Below are 22,280 nucleotides of genomic sequence, written 5' to 3'. Positions count from 1 at the left end.
CACAGATATTTACAAAATATATCAGTCTTCTTTTCTTCCTCTTTCCAACGCTCCACTTTTGCTCACTTACTTTGCGGTGCCGAATCATCTTCGAATACCTGGTTGTCTGTGTTTCTGTATTCTATCCGAACGTCGTTTTCTGTAGGTACTGGTACCTACTATTTTTTGACATGGTACCTGTTTTCCTGCTTGGCTTCTTCGGCAACATCCTGACTAGACCGTGATGAGACGGTCAATCAGTTTTACGTAGGTACTGGTACTATTTTTAACATAGTGCCTACTTCCCTGCTTGGCTGTCTTTGTCAATAACCTGGCTAGACCGTGATGAGATGATCAATCAGTTGGTGGTTTTCTCTGTATATCATCTGCATTCGATTTCTGTTGAGGATGTCTCTAGTTGTAAGGAGTCTTATTATAGCCTGGTGGATGAAGTATCTTGTTCTCTGTTCTCGGCCACCTCCATCAGTGGTGAATACTGGAGCTTTTTTGGATGGTTGCATTTGAAATTCGGTCATGTCGATTTCTCTATTAGTCTGTAGCACGCCATTTCTGATCTTTCTAGGTTCTTCCGTTTGAACTTTTGCCGTTAAACTATAAAATGAAACTGCATAAAATATCACAGGTCTAACATAGGCCTAGTTTAACTGAACCTTGATAGCCTGCGATTGAGGGCTGGTCCTGAAAATGAAACATTAAATTTAGTATTTTTGTCATAGATGCATTTTCTCTTGACTTCTTGCGTGTTCCTGTTTAAATTTAATACTCTATCGAGGTAGATTCCAACTTACGACTTCTTCGGATTGGATTCGGTTTCCTTTCATCGTTATTTCTACTACTTTCGTTTTTGCTGCGTAAAGATGAAAAATAGAGTCTTCTCCGTCTTGATTTGTATTTTCCATTTCTCCATGAAATCCAAAATTGTTTTCTAAGTGGTATTCTAATTCTCGACTATTCTTCTGTCTTCTTTTCCTGCAGTGTATGTTGTAACCTCTTTTATTCTCGAAGTGTCTTATGAGTAGATCTCCAGCATGGTTTATGTCTACACATCCACATGCTGTATGATGTGAATTCCTGCTAATGCCACAGTTGCTGTGGAACCTATCATCTTGTTGATTTCTTCTAGAGCTAAAACAGTACAGAAGACAGCTATAAACAGAAAAAAAAATGTTACTAAATATTACCTATTTTAATAAGTACATTTTCAATTATTTAAATGTTTATTACTACCAGATTCAATTCAACATAGATTTTGATGGAAACTGCCAACGTTCTATATTGTGGTGCATCTATTCCTATTTCTTAAAAGTTTGTTATAATTGGCAGTGCTTGTTAGTAATGTCTCTGGTATGTAATGTTTTAAAATGCAAATTATCTGGATTTTGTTGTCTGGCCACCTGTCTTAATTCGTAGATTCTTAGTTTCAATGAGGCTATGTTGATTGCATTATTTTTAGACTTTTAATTGGCATTGTGTAGTTTTTTGTATTTTACGAAGACTGTAGCTTTCTTCGGAGCGAAGTTGGCAGGTAAAGTTTTTTTTCAGTCTTCTAGTAACTGTAGCATTTTCTCGACATTGACAATCTTGTTAATTTCTACCCATGCGTGTAATAATTTTGTATAGAAGTTCCATTTGTAGCGATATTTAAATTACAATAAACACATTTAAAAAATCTCTCCAAACTCTCTGGACTCATTGTTGCTATATTCATTACAATATTAACTTAAAAGAATCTATTATCCTATGGTTGTGTCATTTTTTTATCTTGTTTTCTTATGCACCTATATTACCTTAAATTTTGAATTGCATCCTTCTTGTTCTTTGGTATGCTTTCCAGGTTATTCCCTGTTTCTTTACTTTATGATTTCTTTTAGTTCTTTCAGAATTAAGAGTCTTCTGTTTTCACTAGCTTTTCCACAGCTATTACAATAAACACATTTAAAAAATCTCCCCAAATTCTTGACTCCACATTGCTACTATATTCATTACAATATTAACTTGAAAGAATCCATACTTCTTTTGTCTTTCCATTTTCGGGACCACTTTCTTGTTTTTAAATTGTACACGATTAGCATTATAGTGTTCTATTGTCGATTCGAATAAAATAAGAAAGATACGCGTTTTGTTTTATTATACCTTCCTACAGAATGTTATTCGTTACACTTGTTTTTTCTAAAATGCGATACAGAAAGCGGACCAGTTCCAAATTGGCTACATAATTATCTATTCTAGATTTAAATATTAGTAAAAAACGCATTATTTATCATAAATTTAAATAATATATTGAAAAATAATCCTGAATAGGCGTGTGTGGGAAGCGTGCTCTCACTTCGAAGATCTGATTCCACATATTCCTCAAAATCGATCCCTAGTCCTGCACTGATTTCGATCAGAATTGATTTCGTTCGTGGTCGGCGACACAATATTTGTACTTGGGAACATGGTGCTCTCACCATGGCAAATACCGTGGAGGTGTAGCAGATATATGCATATGCCCATAACAAGCGCCCTCGTACAAGTAGGTTGGGTGAGATGGACAGTGGAGGCCGATGTCTTTTCAAAATCGTAGGTTAGTTCTTGGATTTTATTGGTGCTATCGACTCGTAAGTTGATCGCGTTTTGGAATTGATTTGTTTGTGTTGTGCTATTAAATTCACCTGACGTTGGAACCATCATAAATAATTGAGAAGTAGGGTTATTTTTGTTTCTTGGAAAAAAAGTTATAAAACTCTTCATGAGATTCTAGAGTTATTGTATGTACATCAGTTATCAAGTCTTCGTGAATATTAGGTAAAAGTGTAGATTTTTTGTTAATAAAAACATAGTTTCAAAAGGAATTCATATTAATTTTTTGGTAGTGTCGACTTATATATTGACCCATGATGACTCTTAGTAGAATATAAGTGGCTCAATTTTCCTTAAGCTCTTTTAATCCATTTAACACAGTAGTTTGTTCACATAAATCCTTTAACTTATTTCTCAAAGATTAGGTATTATGTTTTTTTCTTTGTCTAACGTCTTATTCCACTCTCTCCTGTCCTGAATATTTTCTCTTCAGTTTGAAATTTCCATATTTGATATAATACCATTTTTTGTATTACTCTTTCCATTTTATTTTTGGCCTTCCTCTTAGTCTGTTTATTACTGGATTCAATTTTGTTACTTCCTAATTAATTCCTAATCTTCCTAATTAGTGCATCTTCATCTTAGTGCGCATTCAAATCTCAAATACAAAGTGAATTTGGTCGTGCTATACTTATCAGACCACAAGATAAAACCAACTGAATATTGTGAGAATTATAGACAGTCATGTAAATAAGAAGAGGAAATATTGAAATAAATCTCGATGTTCTGCATTTTCTGCTACATCAATACATAAATATTTGAAAACAATACATAAATATTTGAAATAGTGAATTATTAACGACATGAATCAGACATGAACCGTTCGTTTGTGATTGACAGACCCCACAAGGCTCTGTTATGTAGGAAGTCAACGCATGTCGTGTTTCGGATATACACAGGTAAATACTTATTCAAATAACAACACAACATCATAATATATTATTATTTATTTCTCATAGAACAGTGACACATATTTTTTATTTATTTCCTTTAAAAAATATTTTGTACAATTCTTTTATCAAGATGCAAATATATTATTTACACGCTTATACAGTAGGTTTTTAATTATAGCATGGTTTCTAATTAGCTAAATGACCCCATAGTCCAGGGAGGGATCTGTTTTGAATTGGACAGTTCCCATAGGATTGTTTTACTTCTACTGGAATCACTTCAGGATGTATCTTATATCAATAATCCCTATATAGGGTGAGGCAGATAACTGGCCTATTAGAAATATCTCGAGAACTAAAGGCAACAGAATCATGAAAATTGGAATAAAGGGGTTTTGAAGGATGATCTATTAAATGAAAATATTTTCATCTCTTTGCAACTTCCGGTTATACCGGAAGTTGCTTATAACTTCGTTTTTTTAAATGGGACACCCTGTATATTTTTACATTTTTGGATTCTCTTCGATGTCTTCTTTCTTAAAATATAAGGTTTTGTAATATTATACAGGGTATTTTAAAAGATAATTACGTTTTTTTATTAATTTCGTAGCAACATTCACAGCCTGTAGAATTGTAGTAGTTTGACATCTAAAACTCTACTTACGTTCAAATGATTTTTAATATACTCTACTATTGTTAAGAATCATTAGTATAGCTAAATTTTTAATTTTAGTATACAGGGTTGGTCGAAACTCGGAATGAGTATTTTCTAAGTTTTCTTAAATGGAACACCCTGTATTTTTGTATTATAGTGAAATAATATTTTATAGTACTTTTTTATTTCTTAAGCATTCCCTATACCTAACTGCTTTAATTTGTGAGTTATTGGTGATTCAAGCTAAACATTAATTGCAACAAAAAATACGTAAAATTTTATTAGGGTGGCCGTGAAATACTCAATCCCAAATAATTTTTCAGAAATAAATACATATTAATCCAGACTGGTCCTTAAAATTACCAATATTGGTTTAGCTATCGAAATACCTACTTAGTTAAGATTGTTGGTGCGATTAACAATTAAGCACAAATTAAAGCAGTTAGGTATAGGGAATGCTTAAGAAATAAAAAAGTACCATAAAATATCATTTCATTACAATACTAAAATACAGGGTGTTCCATTTAAGAAAACTCAGAAAATACTCATTCCGAGTTTCGACCAACCCTGTATACTAAAATTAAAAATTTAGCTATGCTAATGATTCTTAACAATAGTAGAGTATATTAAAAATCATTTGAACGTAAGTAGAGTTTTAGATGTCAAACTACTACAATTCTACAGGGTGTTAATTTTGCTACGAAATTAATAAAAAACGTAATTATCTTTTAAAATACCCTGTATAATAGTACAAAACCTCATATTTTAAGAAAGAAGACATCGAAGAGAATCCAAAAATGTAAAAATATACAGGGTGTCCCATTTAAAAAAACGAAGTTATAAGCAAAATGAATATTATATATGCAAAGTTATATATGCAAAGAGATGAAAATATTTTCATTTAATAGATCATCCTTCAAACCCCTTTATTTCAATTTTTATGATTCTGTTGCCTTTAGTTCTCGAGATATTTCTAATAGGCCCTTTATTTGCCTCACCCTGTATACCCCAGTCGCAAACTTTGTGCTTCATTTTTTATTTAACAAAATCTGAAAAACATTGAAAATATTTGGCCTGGAAATAAGCCTGAATCCCGCGTACCAAAAAAAGTTTATTAACAGCAAGCTGAAAATTTGTTAATAGCTTAAAGGTGTCTAGTCGGACAAACTTTGATGTACGGGAACACTGGAACAGGAGAAGTTTTACTTGTGGAACAGGTTAAAAAATTGGAATGTCAGACTACGAAAACGTTCCATGTATTTTGTCGGACAGAACTTCCAATTGATTTGTTACCTTTTCATTAAACTCTCATACAAAAATTAGACTGTTTTTTATCACCAACATAATTCCTGTCATTTGACATGTTCTACGTGTCGGACTTATTAAAATACCCAACATATTTGTCGGACAAACATTTTTTCATATATTATAATATATAGGTTGCTATTGAATAAACTTAAAGACAACCTGCTAGTTTTCACAATCATAAACTTGTCAGGATGACAAGTTCCACAACTAAAATCCCGTTCCACAATTAAAACTTCCGATGTTCTAGTGTTCCCATACATTAAAATAGGTCCGACTAGACACCGTTAAGCTATTAACAAATTTTCAGCTTGCTATTATTAAACTTTTTTTGGTATGCGGGAGCCAGGCCTAAAATATTGTTCCTACAAAAAGAAAAATACAAAATAAAAGTTTCGTTGTTCAACTTTACATAATATTTGACAAGCTAAAAATTAAAAATGTTTATTGTTTAAAAAGTAGCAATACATGGGAAAAAGACTACAAAAAATCGAGCTCTTCCTATAAATTTTTTCGACCCCTCAAACATAACATACCGCCTTAATATTCACAATTATTATTCAATCATTGTGACAATAACCAAATACATTCATCAATGTCTAAAAGTTCGTTGAAACAAAAAATTAAATTGTTGTTACAACGAAATATTATTCAATAATCACTGTTAATCAATATTACGAACTAAATTTTTTTGAGTGTAATAATTTATTTGTCAGGTCCATAAACGAAAGTTTTATTTTCCATCGTCGACGCATGTGCCATTGAAAATTGGCGGCCTAGTGCTCATACGTTATTTTTGGTTCTGCTATAGACTTTTACGGTGCCTAAAATGATTAGCAAATTTTACCTATCCCGGCTGTTTGTCTATAAACATTCTTATTTTATTTTTACACTAAAACATGCACACTCCCACACACATGCACAGTTATTAACACTAAACCCAAACCAAAACTTTTTTGTTTGGACGAAAGAATAGTTTATGACCTGCTAAATGAGATTTAATAAATATGCAAACAACTCATTTTTATTAAATATATATAGTTTGCTTAAAAAATTTAACTAAGGAAAAACTGTAACTTAAAATCGTTTGAAAATTGTACAGAAATTATGCAAAACATTAATAAAAAAAATAAATTTCATGTGATAGCTTCGGGGACACCCTGTATAAATTCATACCTGAGGTTATTAATTGTTGTTTTATATATTTTGTGTATTCTGATTATAAATATTAGTAAACAGAATGTAGAAGAAAAATCTTATCATAGTCTTATCCCTTCCTGTAAATATTTATTAACTTTAAAAAAATTATTAAATTTGAGATTAACTTAAAAAATGTGATAAACATTTCAATAACCTAAATTGTTTTATAGTATAATTCCCTTGCTCGAGTATCGACATCCGTTATTAAACGTTTCTATCTACGTCAAAATCACTACTTGGTCACAGGTATACTCTGTGTATCGAGTACAAAATGATCCTAACAAAACTGAAACTGAAAATTGATAAATCCAAGACATATTTAATTCTTTTTTCCAAACAAAAGGGCTGATCACACATACAGTACATAAATATTTCTGTCTGGTATATTAATATTTACGCAATAACAAATGCATGATACAGCTCGACAACACTATAAAATTACTCGTAAAGACTTTCTAAATTATTTTGGAGTATTTGGAGGGAAAGAGAAGAATGAATACCGGGATTTGACATCGTGATTTTTTAATGTAGTTTACAGGTATTTTATGTATATCTTTGATCCAGACGTATTCCTGATTCTTTGTTGTGATCTATTCCTGGTGTATTTTTTCTTCTTCTTTAAGTGTCGTGTCTCAACCGTAGGTTGGATGTCATCATCACCATCTTTACTCTATCTACAGCTGCTCTGATGAGTTCTATAGAACTTCATTTAAACCAGTCCCTTAAATTCTTCAAGTATGACACACTCCTTCCTATACGCATCCCTTCTCTTATCTTTCCCTGTATTATCAGTCTTAGCATTTCATATCGTTGTCCCTTCATTACGTGTCCCAAATATTGTAACTTTCTTATTTTTATTGTGTTTATTATTTCGTATTCTTTGCCCATTTCTCGCAATACTTCCGTGTTCCTTTTCTTCTGTGTCCATGTTACTCTAAGCATCCTACTGTAACAACACATTTCAAATGATGTAACGTATTTATGTGTTCCTGCTTCAATGTCCAGCTTTATTATTATTGTTTTTTTTTCGTCCTTCCTTCTGCATCAACGTTCAGATTGTCACCCCATCTTTTTGGGAGTCAACCTATATTTCTCTGTCTCGTTGGGGATTTATCTCGAGCGATTCTTACCATTTTTTCTTTTTTTCATTCTGTTAATAGGTTCAGTCCACTCTCTTTTCCTTTTTAGCACTCAACCGTTAATATAATCTCCTCCTCCTCGTAAGTGCCCTCTCTATTGAGGTTGGCGATCAATATGGCAAATGTCTCTCTGTTCTGGGCTTGATGAATTAAGTCAGTCCCTGTTGTGTGGATCCAATCTCTGATGTTTCGGAGCCAGGATTTTTTCTTTTTTTCTTTTTACCTTCGCTGAGTATTTAGCTCTCTGCCCAGGTATATGAAGCTTTGGGAACTCTGAAAGGTGATACCATTTATTTGTATGTTGGGTGTAATTTGTTCAATATTTGTTAATATCATCTACTCCACAGATATTCCTTATGTTTTCACTTGTTTCTCCACTTCCGTGTCTAAAAGAGTCTTTCCAGCTATGCAAGAAGTATCTTCATTGCTGTTGCCTCAAGCAATCCTTTGGTTTTTGTCGTTTCTTGTCGCGTATCTAGGGTATATTATGTCATTATAGGCCTTGCAGCAGCTCCGCATATTCTCTATTTAGCCCCTATTTTTGTTGCTCTTGTTGTTTGTTTTCTTACTTCTGCTTCAACCATGTTAGCAGCTTTCCTCGATTATAGAAGAACAAACAAAGCACAACATTAAAACTTGATAAACTATCAGTGTTGCCAAGATGTATCTTTTTTCTAGATATGCTATGTACTTGTAAAATAATGTACGTAGATATTAGGGCAGTCAATGAGGGTATTTGGCTCCGAATTCCATCCTACTACATCGATTTACTTGATATTTTCACAGTAAGTAGGGAATAGCTCAAGAAACAAAGTCTACCCTATGCCGATGTGCGCTTTTATCTTGGGGGTGGTTCCCACCCCTTCTCGGTGGTGACAAATGTTTTGGTTAAAATAGCCACGGAAGAGGCTAGAGAACCTAATTTTAAGCAAAAACTGTACTATAATTATTTTTTTAAAACTCAATACTTTTTGAGTTATTCTTGGTTGAAAATTGCCATTTTCATTGAAAAATGACACCTTTTCGGACGGATTTTTGCGAATACCTTAAAAACTATGCATCTAACAAAAAAACTATATAAAATATTTCTGTAGGCTATAAAAAAAACAAAGAGATTCATTCCTTCATAAATCTTCTAGATAAAACACAAAGAGGGATATGGTAGGTAAGAAGAGTTTGTTTTTTTGCTGCATGCTCAAATCGATGTATTCAACTTGATATAACAGAGAAACGGCCGATTTTAGGTGTATAATGATACAAATAACTTTTGTAGTGCTTGAAAAGATCTTTAAAATCTTCTTCTTCTTGTGCCACTCCTATCGGAGATTGGAAATCATCAAGGCTACCCTGACTTTGTTTACAGCTGACCTAAAAAGTTCATTAGTGGTGCAGCCAAACCACTCTCTCAAATTCCGCATCCACGACATTCTTCTACGGCCTGGATTCCGTTTTCCTTCTATTTTTCCTTGCATTATATTTTGAAGTAATGCGTATTTATGACCTCTCATCAGGTGACCCAAATACTCGAGTTTTCTTCGTTTTATCGTTAATAAAATTTCTGGGTCTCTTCCTATCCTTCGTATTACTTCAAGATTTGTGATTCTTTCAACCCAACTTATCTTCAGCATTCGACGGTAGCACCACATCTCGAAACTTTCAATATTTTTTATGTTGTTCTGTTTGAGAGTCCAGGCCTCTACACCGTATAATAGCGTGTTAAATACGTAGCCATCTTTAAAATGAGCAATACTAAAAGTCGATTACATTCAAACTAAGCGAGATATTCTGCAAAAAAGTTGACGAATAATGTATTTTAAGAAGAAATGAGAAGTATATTTAACCCCTCATCCATCAGAATTTAAATACATCGTTCTCCTTCTACAATACTTTTTATCATAGTGTTATTTCTATGTTCAAAAAGTTGGACTGGTTTGAAATTAATGGTTTTTGAAAAAATAAGATCAAATTATAGAGCGCATTTTTGAATTTTCTTAAAAATCTTAAAAAATGATAAGAGTTATGAAAAAAAGATACCACACAAAAATGTAGGGTTTTTCAGATAAAAATTTTCTTTTCATTTTTCATTACTGTATCTCTTATCATTTTTAAGTTACATGGAGAAAAAGGAAAATGTTTAAGAAAATTTAAATATGCGCTCTATAATTTGATCTTTTTTTTTCAAAAAACCATTCATTTTAAACACGTCCAACTTTTTGAACATAGAAATAACACTATAATAAAAGGTATTGTAAAAGGAAAACGGTGAATTTGCATTTTGGTGGATGGGGGTTAAAATTACTTCTCATTTTTTCTTAAAACACATCAGTTATCAATTTTGTTTGCAGCATATCTCGCTTAGTTTTAATGTAATCGATATTTAATGTAGCTCATTTTAAAGCACTACGAAAGGTATTGGTAGGATAATACACCTAAAATCGACCGTTTCTCTGTTATTTCAAGTTGAATACACCAATTTGGGAATGTACCAAAAAACAAACTATTTTCACCTACCATATCTCTTTTTGTATTATAACTAGAAGATTTATGAAGGCAATTGTCTCTTTGCTTTTTTATAACCTACAAAAATAGTTAATATAGTTTTTTTAGGTAGAGGCATAGTTTTTAAGGTATTCGCAAAAAACCGTTAGAAAAGGTATTTATTATGTTTCAATGAAAATGGCCAATTTTCAACCACGAATAACTCAAAAAGTATTGAGTTTTAAAAAAAATATAGAACAGTTTTTGCTTAGAATTAGGTTTTTTAGCGAATTCCGTGTTAATTTTAATCAGAAAAAACCACACATCGGCATAGGGTAGACTTTGAATTAGGAGATAAGTAGAGGCTAGTCCCAAAATGTCATTAAAATCCATGCAGTAGGATAGAATTCGGAGGTAATATCCTATTCTTGTTCCCATTGACTGGCGTATATGGAAGACAGAACATTTTATGTGACGTAATTTATAAATATGGATACTATACTAACAAATATTTTCTAACTTGTATTAACAGCACCTGTAGATCTCTGTAGAAAACTTCCTGTTGTTGTACTAACCTTTACGGTGGCGGGCGTTACTATAACTATCCTCAAACCTAAAACATCCAACCAATCCTCTGACACCGTCACTGGTCGTACTCCAGGTTGGCGCCGAGGTCCCGACTCAGACGTATGGGACATCCTTTTGCCAGAGGGAGACGACTACAAGTTGGTGTTCATCAATTCGGACAGCTCCTCCAAGGAGGAGACGTCTTCGAGGGAGGAGGATGACAATGATAGCTCTTCGACGGCGTCCAGTTTTCCTATAGATGAGTGCGACTGGGACTATTTTGAGCCTGGGAGCAGACCTGCTCCCGTTATCAACTGGAGTTCGCCGTTTGGGTCTCCCAGGGTGTACAGAAGGGACGTGGCGGAGAGTCCTCTAGGTTCACCGTTGGTTTACAGAAGGTTTGTACATTCTATTATTTTTTTAATAAAGGTAAAGCATTTAGTACAGTTAAAGGTAAAAGTTATCATTATCAGTAAATAGTTGTAAAAAAATCGTTTAAGTTTTCTAAAAGTGTTAACAGGTAGTAATTACATTCTATGATACATAAAAAGGATTATATATTATATTCTATACTATTTTAGACTAAAACTACTTTTATGGTACTGATAACATTTCGTTCAAATAATCATCTGATTAGAACTAAGAATGGTTAAGTGCTATATTTGACCTGTACTTTTGTATGGTGTAGCAATTTTGGACACTAAAAGTATCAAGAATGAACAGAACAGAAGCATTGGAAAGGTGGATAGACGGATGCCGAAGATACTTTTTACAGCAATAAAAACTAATAAGGAAGTACTAAGGACAGTCAACAAAGTTAGACAATTGTTAAAAACTGTGTAAACATCGGAAGATGTCTTATCTGAGACATATAGTGAGGGGAAGTCGATCTAGAACAATACAATTGATCCTGAAAAGCAAAATATAGAATACTACAACTGATCCTTAAAGGAAACAAGTTTCTTGGTTAAAAAACTTTCTTGAATGGAATCAGTTCTCAAATGCAGTACAATTATTCTATGTTGCAGAAGATCGAGCAGCCTTCGCAATGCTGATAGAGAACGTTAGATAATTCAGATATGGCACGTGAAGAATAAGATAAGCTATAAAAAATACTGACTAAAAAAGCTAGCATATAACCCGTTTCAAATTAGAAAATATGCAACGTAAAGATAACTGTTGTTGGACAGAGATTTGTTTTGGTCAAGAAACCTAGGATATCCTATCCTATCCAAGATAAAATTAATGCCAGGCCAGCTAGGACATCATTTAGTCAGCACAAGAGTCTATCTATTACAAATACAATCACTCCTGGAACAGTTCTCATCCTGTTAGCTGGTTCTCATAAAGCAAAGAGGTTTATAGTCCTTAAATAACTGTACTCTGGTCTAATTTTGGTAACTAAATCTGCTGGAATTAATGCTTGTCCATTGAGGCGTATTAGCCAAGGTTATGTAATTTCTAAAAATTTAATAAAGCAACAGAAATTCCCAACTTGCCGAGTGGTTTTAAGTCAGTGGAGATTATTGGAAAAGTCAGCGAGGATATAGTTTTGTAATCACAGAGGAAAGTTTTACGAAAGTGGTTATTGAATCAACAATGACAAATTTTCATTTTAGAAGTTTTATTTTCTTTTGACTTTCTAAAAAAACATGTTGTTTCCAAATTATATACAGGGTGATTGATTAGTAGGGTAAATCTCAATAGCTCCGCTATAGTAATAGATAGCAATAAAAGTTAGTAACAAAAATTTTAGCCACCTTTGAGCTTCACATTACAAAATTAGTTAGAATGTTACAGAGTGTTCCATAGCACAGTGGCAGATCTAACTTATATTTTTGAAGTTATACTTCTTTACCGGCGATAGAGGGTAAATTTTTATATGGGAAAACCTAGCGACCGGGCGCATGCACATTATAACTTTGTTCTGATTGGATGTTCAAATAACATGTCAAAAATTATTCATTATGGCGACTGTGGCACAGCTGTAGTTAGATTATTTATGGTTGTTGCGTTTTAAAATTTGTGTGAAAAGAAACAACAAACAAAAGTTAGTTAATAGTTATACTGCCTTTTTAAATAGTATTCATATACCTATATTTTTGGACTTTTGGACTATTTTGGACAAGGAAAACTCATTCTAATTTGGTAAGTAGTTTTTATTATAATCATATTGTAATTATACATTTGGATTAGGTTGAAATACATACATTTATTTTCTCAAGAATGCGGATTTTAGAGAGAAATCCCAAATTAGGTTCGATTTTTATTTTTAAATTATGATTTTTTGGCGTAGATTTATTTATCTAGTAGGTATGTAATGCTTTGATTTACATACTTAATTTGATTACCAACAAAAGTTCTACCAATCTTCATCTAATATATTGTTTTCTTACTGTTTTGTTATATTTTTATATTTTCTTCCACAAAATTTAAACTACATAATTCAATTTTCAAAACAACTGTTACACAGTAAAACGTTCAGTTACCGTATTTTTCCACATGATAAGTAATGTCGGATTGGACGAGTGAGTCTACAATTCGATTACGAGTCAAAGCGGCACGAAATTCAAGGGTTCAATTCCCGATGCAAGTTTTATTTTTTTATTTTTTTATACATGTTATGATTGTAAGTATATTTGTTATATATTTTTTTTTTCAGAAAATGCTAATTTAAAATTTTTGCCAACAATTATTATCGTTCAGAAATCATTTTTTATTTGTGGCATTTTTCAATGTGTTTGTGTGCGTTTTATTTTTTTAAATTTTTGGTATTGTCTAAAAAATCACATAATATGTAGTAGAAGTATAACTTCTTACGTGCGTACAAAGTACACACACATTCTTGTTTTTTTAATGGAACACCCTATATTTTATTTTATATTCGAAATCCTGTTAACTTCTCCATCACAAAAATATAAAAGTTTGTAATGTTATACAGGGTATTTACAAAGTTATAACCAATTTTGTATGAAAATCGTAACAAGTTCAACTCTCTGTATAAATAAAAATAAGCACAACAGCAATGGTTTATTAATGCCATATTTTTTTATTTATTGTCAAAATTTTTAAGAATTATTGATATTGCTAATTTTCTTTATATCAAATACAGGGTGAGTCAAAACGCAAGTACATTATTTTCTCAGTAATGTTAAATGGAACACCCTGTATTTTATATCATTATTGAAAAGTAACATTAACTTACTTTAATTTTTATATAACATTCCATATGCCCAAATTTATTAGTTTTCGAGATATTTTCATTTTTCAGAGCAAATTATTTTAGGTGTTTAAATTTATCTAAATTTTAAGTAAGCCATGACTGAATTGACAATTGAAAATTACCGATTATCAATCCGGTGATAAATGTAATACTGTAGCAAATAAAGAAATAAAAATAATTTATTAGTAATACATTTTACAAACAAAAACACAACCACTACATGCAACATTTTTGAAACAATTAAAAACTATCTTTTTGCGTAAATGCAACAAATAAACAAAGAAAATTAGTAATAAATTTCACAAAAAAACACACAAACACAAAATACAATATTTTGTGAAGACAATTAAACACTACTTTTGTATGTAAATGTAACAATGTAACAAATAAAGAACGAAACATAATTTATCAGTAATACATTTTGCAAAAAAACATGTTTGAAAAAATTAAAAGTTACTTTTAATAAAATATTTTTAATATTTAATTACATAAGGTGTTCAAAATTATCTCCTAACACATTTATGTACGCCTAAAAACGATCATTGAATGAGCTACTTACTCTACGGAGCATTTGTAAATTAACACATCGAAATACACTTTGTATTCTATTTTTCATCTTATCCCTTGTTGTTGGAGGTATTTTATAAACTTCATTATTAACGTAACCCCAAAAAAATCAGTCCAGTTTATTAAATTCTGGTGATTTGGTGGCCACGCTACTGGTCCATTGAAAAATTAAAATATCGTGAAAACTAATAAATTTAGACATAGGGAATGTTATCTAAAAATTAAAGTACGGTAATGATACTTTTCAATAGTGATATAAAATACAGGGTGTTCCATTTAAAATTACTCAGAAAATAATGTTCTTCCGTTTTGACTCACCCTGTATTTGATATAAAGAAAATTAGCAATATCGACCATTCTTGAAAATTTTGACAATACGTTAAAAAATATGGCATTAATAAACCATTGTTGTTTTGCTTATTTTTATTTATACAGGGAGTTGAACTTGTTACGATTTTCATATAAAATTGGTTATAACTTTGTAAATACCCTGTATAACATAACAAACCTTTATATTTTTGTGATGAAGAAGTTAACAGGATTTCGAATTTAAAATAAAATATAGGGTGTTCCATTTAAAAAAACATAAGTTTGGTCTGCCACTGTGTTATCGAACACCCTATAATATTCTAACTAATTTTGTAATATGAAGCTCAAAGGTGGCTAAAATTTTTGTTATTAACTTTTATTGCTATCTATTACTATAGCGGAGCTATTGAGCTTTACCCTACTAATCAATCACCCTGTATACTCAGCCATTTATATTTATCTCTGTCGTTGCATTTGTTATATGTAGGGGCTATATTAACATTGCTTCATGTAGGATCGTCCCTACGTCAATCTCTCTTTACTGTCTCTATTTACATTTCCTCTTCTTCTGGTAGTGCCTATCCGTTTCTGATGTTGATGACCATCATAGCAATTTGTACTTTGCGTACTGTTGCTCGGAAAAGGTTTGTAGTTGTTGTTTGAACCACTTCAGCAAGGAAACTCTTCGTCTTCCTGGTCCTCGTTTTCCGTCAACTTTTCACTGTAAAAGTGGTTGCAGCAATCAATATCTTTCGCTGCCCTTCAAGATTTGACCAAGATATTCGATTTTGGCTATGTTTATTGTGGTAACAGCTCTTTTTTTGTATTCGTACTAAAACGTCCTGATTAGTAAATTTCTATGGGGTTTAGCTATGGAAATTAGCTTCATTTACTGAACTATTTGAAAACTAAGAGTGATGGGAACGTCTTTATAGAATGTTACTATGATATTGTTCAAAAATCTAATTCGTATCAATGTGGGCATTATTGCTTAAAATTTCTATTTGGACTGCATTTCAAAACATTTATTTAGACGGCATTATATTGAGAAGGCTATTCATGTGAATGGTTTAACCACAAATTATGCAAATATTCAAAGATTGCACTATGCAGGTTACTTTATAAGAATGGATAATGACAGAATACCAAGTATAAAGCCTGGGATTCCTCGAAAGCGGCACCGACAAACTGCGACCGTAACACTGTGATGAATGACGTCATAAAAAACTGCACCACGCAAAATAACAGCAGTGGGGTTCCCAAGGTTGCGTTGGAAGCCACCGCTTTCTGAGTTTACACATTTCATTGCCGCAGTGAAGAACCTTGAATTTTTCACCGAAATCTGACGTCGTTCATTGCAGTGTTACGGTCGCAGTTTTTCGGTGCCGCTTTCGAGGAAACCGACGCTTTAGTGGAACCATGGTGAGACGTCGGCCAGTTGAAAGACCAAGGCAGAAGTGGATAGACGAGGTGAGAACTGATACTAAAGAATGTAGTAATGAAACAAAGACTTACTCACAATCATTTAATTATACTTTGACGACCGGTTTCGATCTCTACATTATTCAGATCATCTTCAGGTCGGCGTTACAAGTAGTTAAATGCTACAATTAAAGAAAACCAGAGTTAGAACATTGTCTGGTTGCACAAATGTTAATAGAAAGCTAAATTCGAAAACATTTTTTAAAATAAAGGTTTGCAACTGTTGACATTTCAGAAATGCGATACATACAAATGCACACTTATGAGTAACAGATACTCATAAGTATGTATAAGCAAATGGATGCATGCAGTTTATGAATATTTGTTGAAAAGTTAAAAAATAAAATTTTTTTAAAAATTAAAAAAACTAATTAAAATATTAATCAAAATTAAATATGCTTCCAAAATTCAAAAAATAATAATAATAGATAGTAATATTGCTCTGATCTACTTACATGCCGTTACAAGGGATGCGTTGCCACCTAGTTGTTAACATGTTAATACGTCCAACTTATGCTAATAGGTTAGCTGGGAGAGGAATAGGGCAAACAGACATGTTACGTAGGTCAAAACACAGTAAATTTTTTGTTTTTTGAAATTTGAATGGAATTCCATTCAAATTTCAAAAAATTACTGTGTTTTGACCTACGTAACATGTCTGTTTGCCCTATTCCTCTCCCAGCTAACCTATTAGCATAAGTTGGACGTATTAACATGTTAACAACTTAAGTGGCAACGCATCCCTTGTAACGGCATGTAAGTAGATCAGAGCAATATTACTATCTATTATTATTATTTTTTGAATTTTGGAAGCATATTTAATTTTGATTAATATTTTAATTAGTTTTTTAATTTTTAAAAAAATTTTATTTTTTAACTTTTTCAACAAATATTCATAAACTGCATGCATCCATTTGCTTATACATGCTTATGAGTATCTGTTACTCATAAGTGTGCATTTGTATGTATCGCATTTCTGAAATGTCAACAGTTGCAAACCTTTATTTCAAAAAATGTTTTCGAATTTAGCTTTCTATTAACATTTGTGCAACCAGACAATGTTCTAACTCTGGTTTTCTTTAATTGTAGCATTTAACTACTTGTAACGCCGACCTGAAGATGATCTGAATAATGTAGAGGTCGAAACCGGTCGTCAAAGTATAATTAAATTATTGTCAGTAAGTCTTTGTTTCATTACTACATTTAATATGGAATATTATGGAATATGCAACCCATTCAATATTTGATACTAAAGAATTAACTGATGGGGGTCGATAACTAGAGGAGAGCAATCGAAAACAGAGATACTTGGGGGGCGGATGCTGATGGAGGCCAGGGCCTGACTTGCACTGTGGCGCCATAGGAGGACGGAGCATTTCAAAAAATGGCGCTCACAGACGCTATCTGCAAGAAAATTTAGGCTTTCGAAAGGTGCCTTTATCGTTGAATCCTGAAAATATCCTGAAAAATAGCCAAAATCGAATATCTTGGTCAAATATTGAAGGGCAGCTAAAGATATTGATTGCTGCAACTAATTTTACAGTGAAAAGTTGACGGAAAACGGGGATCAGGAAGGCGAAGAATTTCCTTGCTGAAGTGGTTCACCACAAAAACCACAAACCTTTTCCGAGCAACAGTACGCAAAGTACAAATTGCTATGATGGTCATCAACATCAGAAACGGATAGGCACTACCAGAAGAAGAGGAAATGTAAAAAGAGGCAGTAAAAAGAGATTGACGTAGGGACGATCCTACATGAAGCAATGTTAGTATAGCCCCCTACATATAACAAATGCAACGACAGAGATAAATATAAATGGCTGAGTATATATAACTTTGAAACAACATGTTTTTTTAGAAAGTCAAAAGAAAATAAAACTTTTAAAATGAAAATTTGTCATTGTTGATTCAATAACCACTTTCGTAGAACTTTTCTCTGTAATTACAAAACTATATCCACGCCGACTTTTCCAATAATCTCCACTGACTTAAAACCATCCGGCAAGTTGGGAATTTCTGTTGCTTTATTAAATTTTTATTGCATCCATTCGAACGTGATGAAGTTTCAGATCAAACACTACAACTTTTTCGGAACGGTTATCAGCTCTTTGTGTTTCATCGGATAAAAAATTCAAATGGAATATAGCCCAGTAAATGATCATTTTATAGTGTAATTTTTCTAGTCACGACGGATTTGCTTGAAAATTTGGATTTAGGTTTCGCAGGTTTCTAAGGATCGATGTACTGTTTTCAAATTGCGTGCACGCTGTGACCAAGCTTCTTGTTTTCAAGCCAAGTTTCCCGTCAATACACATTTGCAGTGGCGTGCTGGAACTTTTTAAGCGTCCCAGTGATTTTATAGAAAAGCGGCCTCCCATCCTCATTTTACCTTCTATTTTCAGATTTTTTAATCGTTATTTATAAAACAAAAACACAAAAATATGAATTATTTTTAAATCAAACATTAAACTTTTAATTCAATGAAATTGTTTAAAATTTGCTGTTTTATTATTTAAGAATAAGCAATCTTACAAACAATAAATAAATACTATCACATGTATGATAATGTTGTTTGCAGTAAGGTAGAAACCATAATTTCCTTAATAAATATATATAAATTTAATGTGATTAAAAGATGAAAATAAAATAAAATTTTGAGAATTTTTCAATTATGTATTAAGTTGAATTTTAGTAAATCAATAATAATTATTCAAGAGAGTACAAATACAAGTAAACTACAAATACTTTAATTTAACAATATTTAAATGTTAATACAACGCATTAATTTAAACATTATTTTGCAATTATTTTATAAAATAATTAACTCTCATTCAATAATTTCCGCATTAAGTGCGTAGGCTTAAAAGCATTCATTCTTTTTCGAATCCTGAGAAAGCTAATAATAAGTATTTTTGAAAAATTTAAACGAAGAATGAAAGATTACATTATTAGCGAGGGCCTAAGGTCCCTTAGAATAACCAAAAAGTTTCTTTTGAATGAGATATTTAAAATTAAAAATCACACTAAATTTTCTCTTTTTTTACCCCTTTAACTTATTAAAAGAGTTAATAAATTCTTATTTATCTGTAGCAATCGTTTATATACATAGAGTCTTATTCATTTACTTAAACTGAATTTTACAATCAAAAAAGATTTAAATTTTTGTGAAATGTTTTGTTAATTAACATCAATTGATTTGAAATTAAAAAAAGTTTTTGTTACATCAGATTTAGAAATTTTTGTGAAAAAAAACTTAATTGGCCGGCCTCAAGAGGCCGCAGCCTCTCGGTGATTGCACCGTTTCATTTATATGGCCAGCACGCCACTGCGGGAGGTTTCTCGGCATGAATATACGCCAGAAATAAACAGCTATATCTACGTTGGAATAGATCGCGCGTTCAACGTGTACTGAATGATTGCCCAGCACAGTCTGCCAAACCGCCTAACTTGTTTTCAAGGGGCGTGCACGTGGCGGTGTAGCAGAAACTGGCGTACTCTCAATCCATGCGGCTTGCAAGTCACTTGTTTTTTCACTAAGTCAGTACTTTTCGAGTTATTTGTGAGTGAAATTTTTTATTTTTCAACAAATTAATAAAAACTGGTTTTCAGACGGTTTTTCGCAAATAACTCAAAAAGTGAGTATTTTACCGAAAAAAATATTCTTAACAAAAAAGTAGCTTATAAAAAAACACAAAAAAATGGTGTATTTATGAAGTCTACAGACCCAGTAGAAACAAAGTTGTAGCTCATGAAAAATAGGTTTTTATTCGTCAAATTCTAAATAGAATATTTCAACGTGAAATAATCAAAAATTTAGCATTAGAAAAAAATTTTCGGGAAAACTTATCAAAAAAACTGTATTTTGTATTTTTTATAAAAGTTTCTATCATCAAAACTAAGCGAGATACGCTCAAAATAAAGTTGGTCTGGTTGTTTTGGTAAAAAATTCGTGAAAATCTCCCCTAATTAGCACATCAAATGAAATTAAGTATTACCGCTTTACAATTTATTTTAATATGTGTATTCTTTATATATGATCCCTAAGTTTGACCGGTTAAAAGTGCTTATTTAAAAAAAAAAATTGCTTTTTTTCAACATAAATTAGTAGTTAAAAGTATTAGTGATACAAAAAATCTAGAATAGTAAAAAATGTAGATTTTTTGCCTAAACATTTTGAATTTTTGTTTTTCTGTTAGTCAAAAATTGGTAAAAATATGGGTCTTCAATATTTGCATAGTACTCTAGTGGTTAGTGACTGGTTCAAGCCCTTTCAACTACAACTATTTCAAAAATAAGCACTTTGAAGCGGTCAAACTTAACAGATCATATAAAGAATACATAAGTAAAGTAAATTGTAAATCAGTAACATTTAATCTTATTTAGGATGTTAATTAGGGGGTAATTTTCATATTGTTTTTACCAAAAAAAAGACCAACTTTATTTTGAGCGCTACTTGTTTAATTTTGATACTAAAAACTTTTGTAAAAAAAACAAAAATAAAGCTTTTTTGAAACACTTTAAAAAAGTTTTGATAAGTTTTCCCCGAAAAGTGCTTCATTTTTTGGTTATTTGACGTTGAAATATTCGATTTGAAATTTGACGAATAAGTGCCTACTTTTCTTGAGCTACAACTCTGCTTCTACTGGATCTACAGACTTGATAAATGTACCCACACCATTTTTTTCGTTTTTTTATAAGCTACATTTTTGATAAGTATATAAAATACTTTTTGAATTATTTGCGAAAAACCGTGTAAAAACATGGTCTTTTGTTGAAAAATGAAAATTTTCACTTGCGAAGAACTCAAAAAGTGTTCACTTAGTGAAAAAACTTATAAAACAAAATTTCCTTAGAATTAGTTTTGATCCATTTCCGGACTTATTTTCAATTTATGTTTTTTCGCCCCCGAGAAAGGGTGACTGTCAGCCCCGAGTAAAAGCAACCAACAGCAAAAGTCCAACTTTGAAGTGTAGGGTAAGTAGAACCTTAATCGAAATTTTCATGCAATTCGGTGGTGACCCCGAAAATTACACGGTATAGACCGCCACAAACCCTGTTTTCAGTGCGTCACAGATTATCGAATTCTCTCTAACGCATTACAGTTGGAAGCGACAGAAAAAACGTACCTCTGTGATTATTATACATTGAACTTAGAATATTATGTATTCCTTGACGGGTATTTGCATATTAAAACGGATTTCTACTTATAGATGTATAATTGGTTGGCGATTACAATACTCTAAATAGATAATCAATCAATGAGACGAGTAAAGATAATTTGACACAAAAATAATCGATCATAAGGTAAAATGGCAATTGTAATTCCTAGGTTAGAAATTTGTCAACGAAGTAAATATAAACATTTTATTATTATTGCAAATAATATACTCATTATTGAGTCAATGGAAGCAGGATTTAATATAATCTTAGCTTGGATTCCAGGCCATACTGGAGTAAAGGGGAATACAGAGGCTGATAAATTGGCAAATATAGGCAAGACTTTAAATGTTCCTGCAGACAGTAAAATAGATACATTTGACTTTTTACCTTTTATTAAATAAAAAATTGTAAATGATTTTAAAGTTGAATGGACAAAACAGTTTAAAACTAAAGGGAAATGGTATCAACAATGCCAAAGTGATTTTTCTACAAACTCTTGGTTCCACAAATTCACATTTGTGGATCGAAGGCACTTGACATCAATTATTAGAATGCGAACGGACCATTGCCTCACACTAGCACTAGACCATTTGTTTAAAATCAATTGTAAGTAGTGATACTCCTTTTTGTGAATGTGGACAAATAGGAAGTATAACTCATATGTTACGTGAATGCCCAGTTAA

The 22,280-nt window shown here is 31.8% G+C and overlaps 1 protein-coding gene across 6 annotated transcripts in view; it reads left to right on the top strand.

Moving 5' to 3' along the window:
- The window catches only part of LOC126884772 (uncharacterized), a 786,660-nt gene that overhangs the window by 537,831 nt on the left and 226,549 nt on the right, over positions 1 to 22,280 (top strand). For 4 of the 6 annotated variants that reach the window (XM_050650991.1, XM_050650992.1, XM_050650994.1 and 1 more), the window contains one exon: positions 10,822 to 11,254. In XM_050650991.1, the coding sequence (XP_050506948.1) occupies positions 10,822 to 11,254 (433 nt within the window). Of the gene's footprint in view, positions 1 to 3,421; positions 3,522 to 10,821; positions 11,255 to 22,280 lie in introns of those variants that run through there. The other 2 variants (XM_050650996.1, XM_050650993.1) reach the window with 2 other exon arrangements.

This window comes from Diabrotica virgifera, chromosome 5 (assembly GCF_917563875.1).
Source record: "Diabrotica virgifera virgifera chromosome 5, PGI_DIABVI_V3a".
NCBI lineage: Eukaryota > Metazoa > Arthropoda > Insecta > Coleoptera > Chrysomelidae > Diabrotica > Diabrotica virgifera.
The sequence above is the reverse complement of the archived record's forward strand: the minus strand, read 5'-3'. Positions and strand labels throughout refer to the sequence as shown.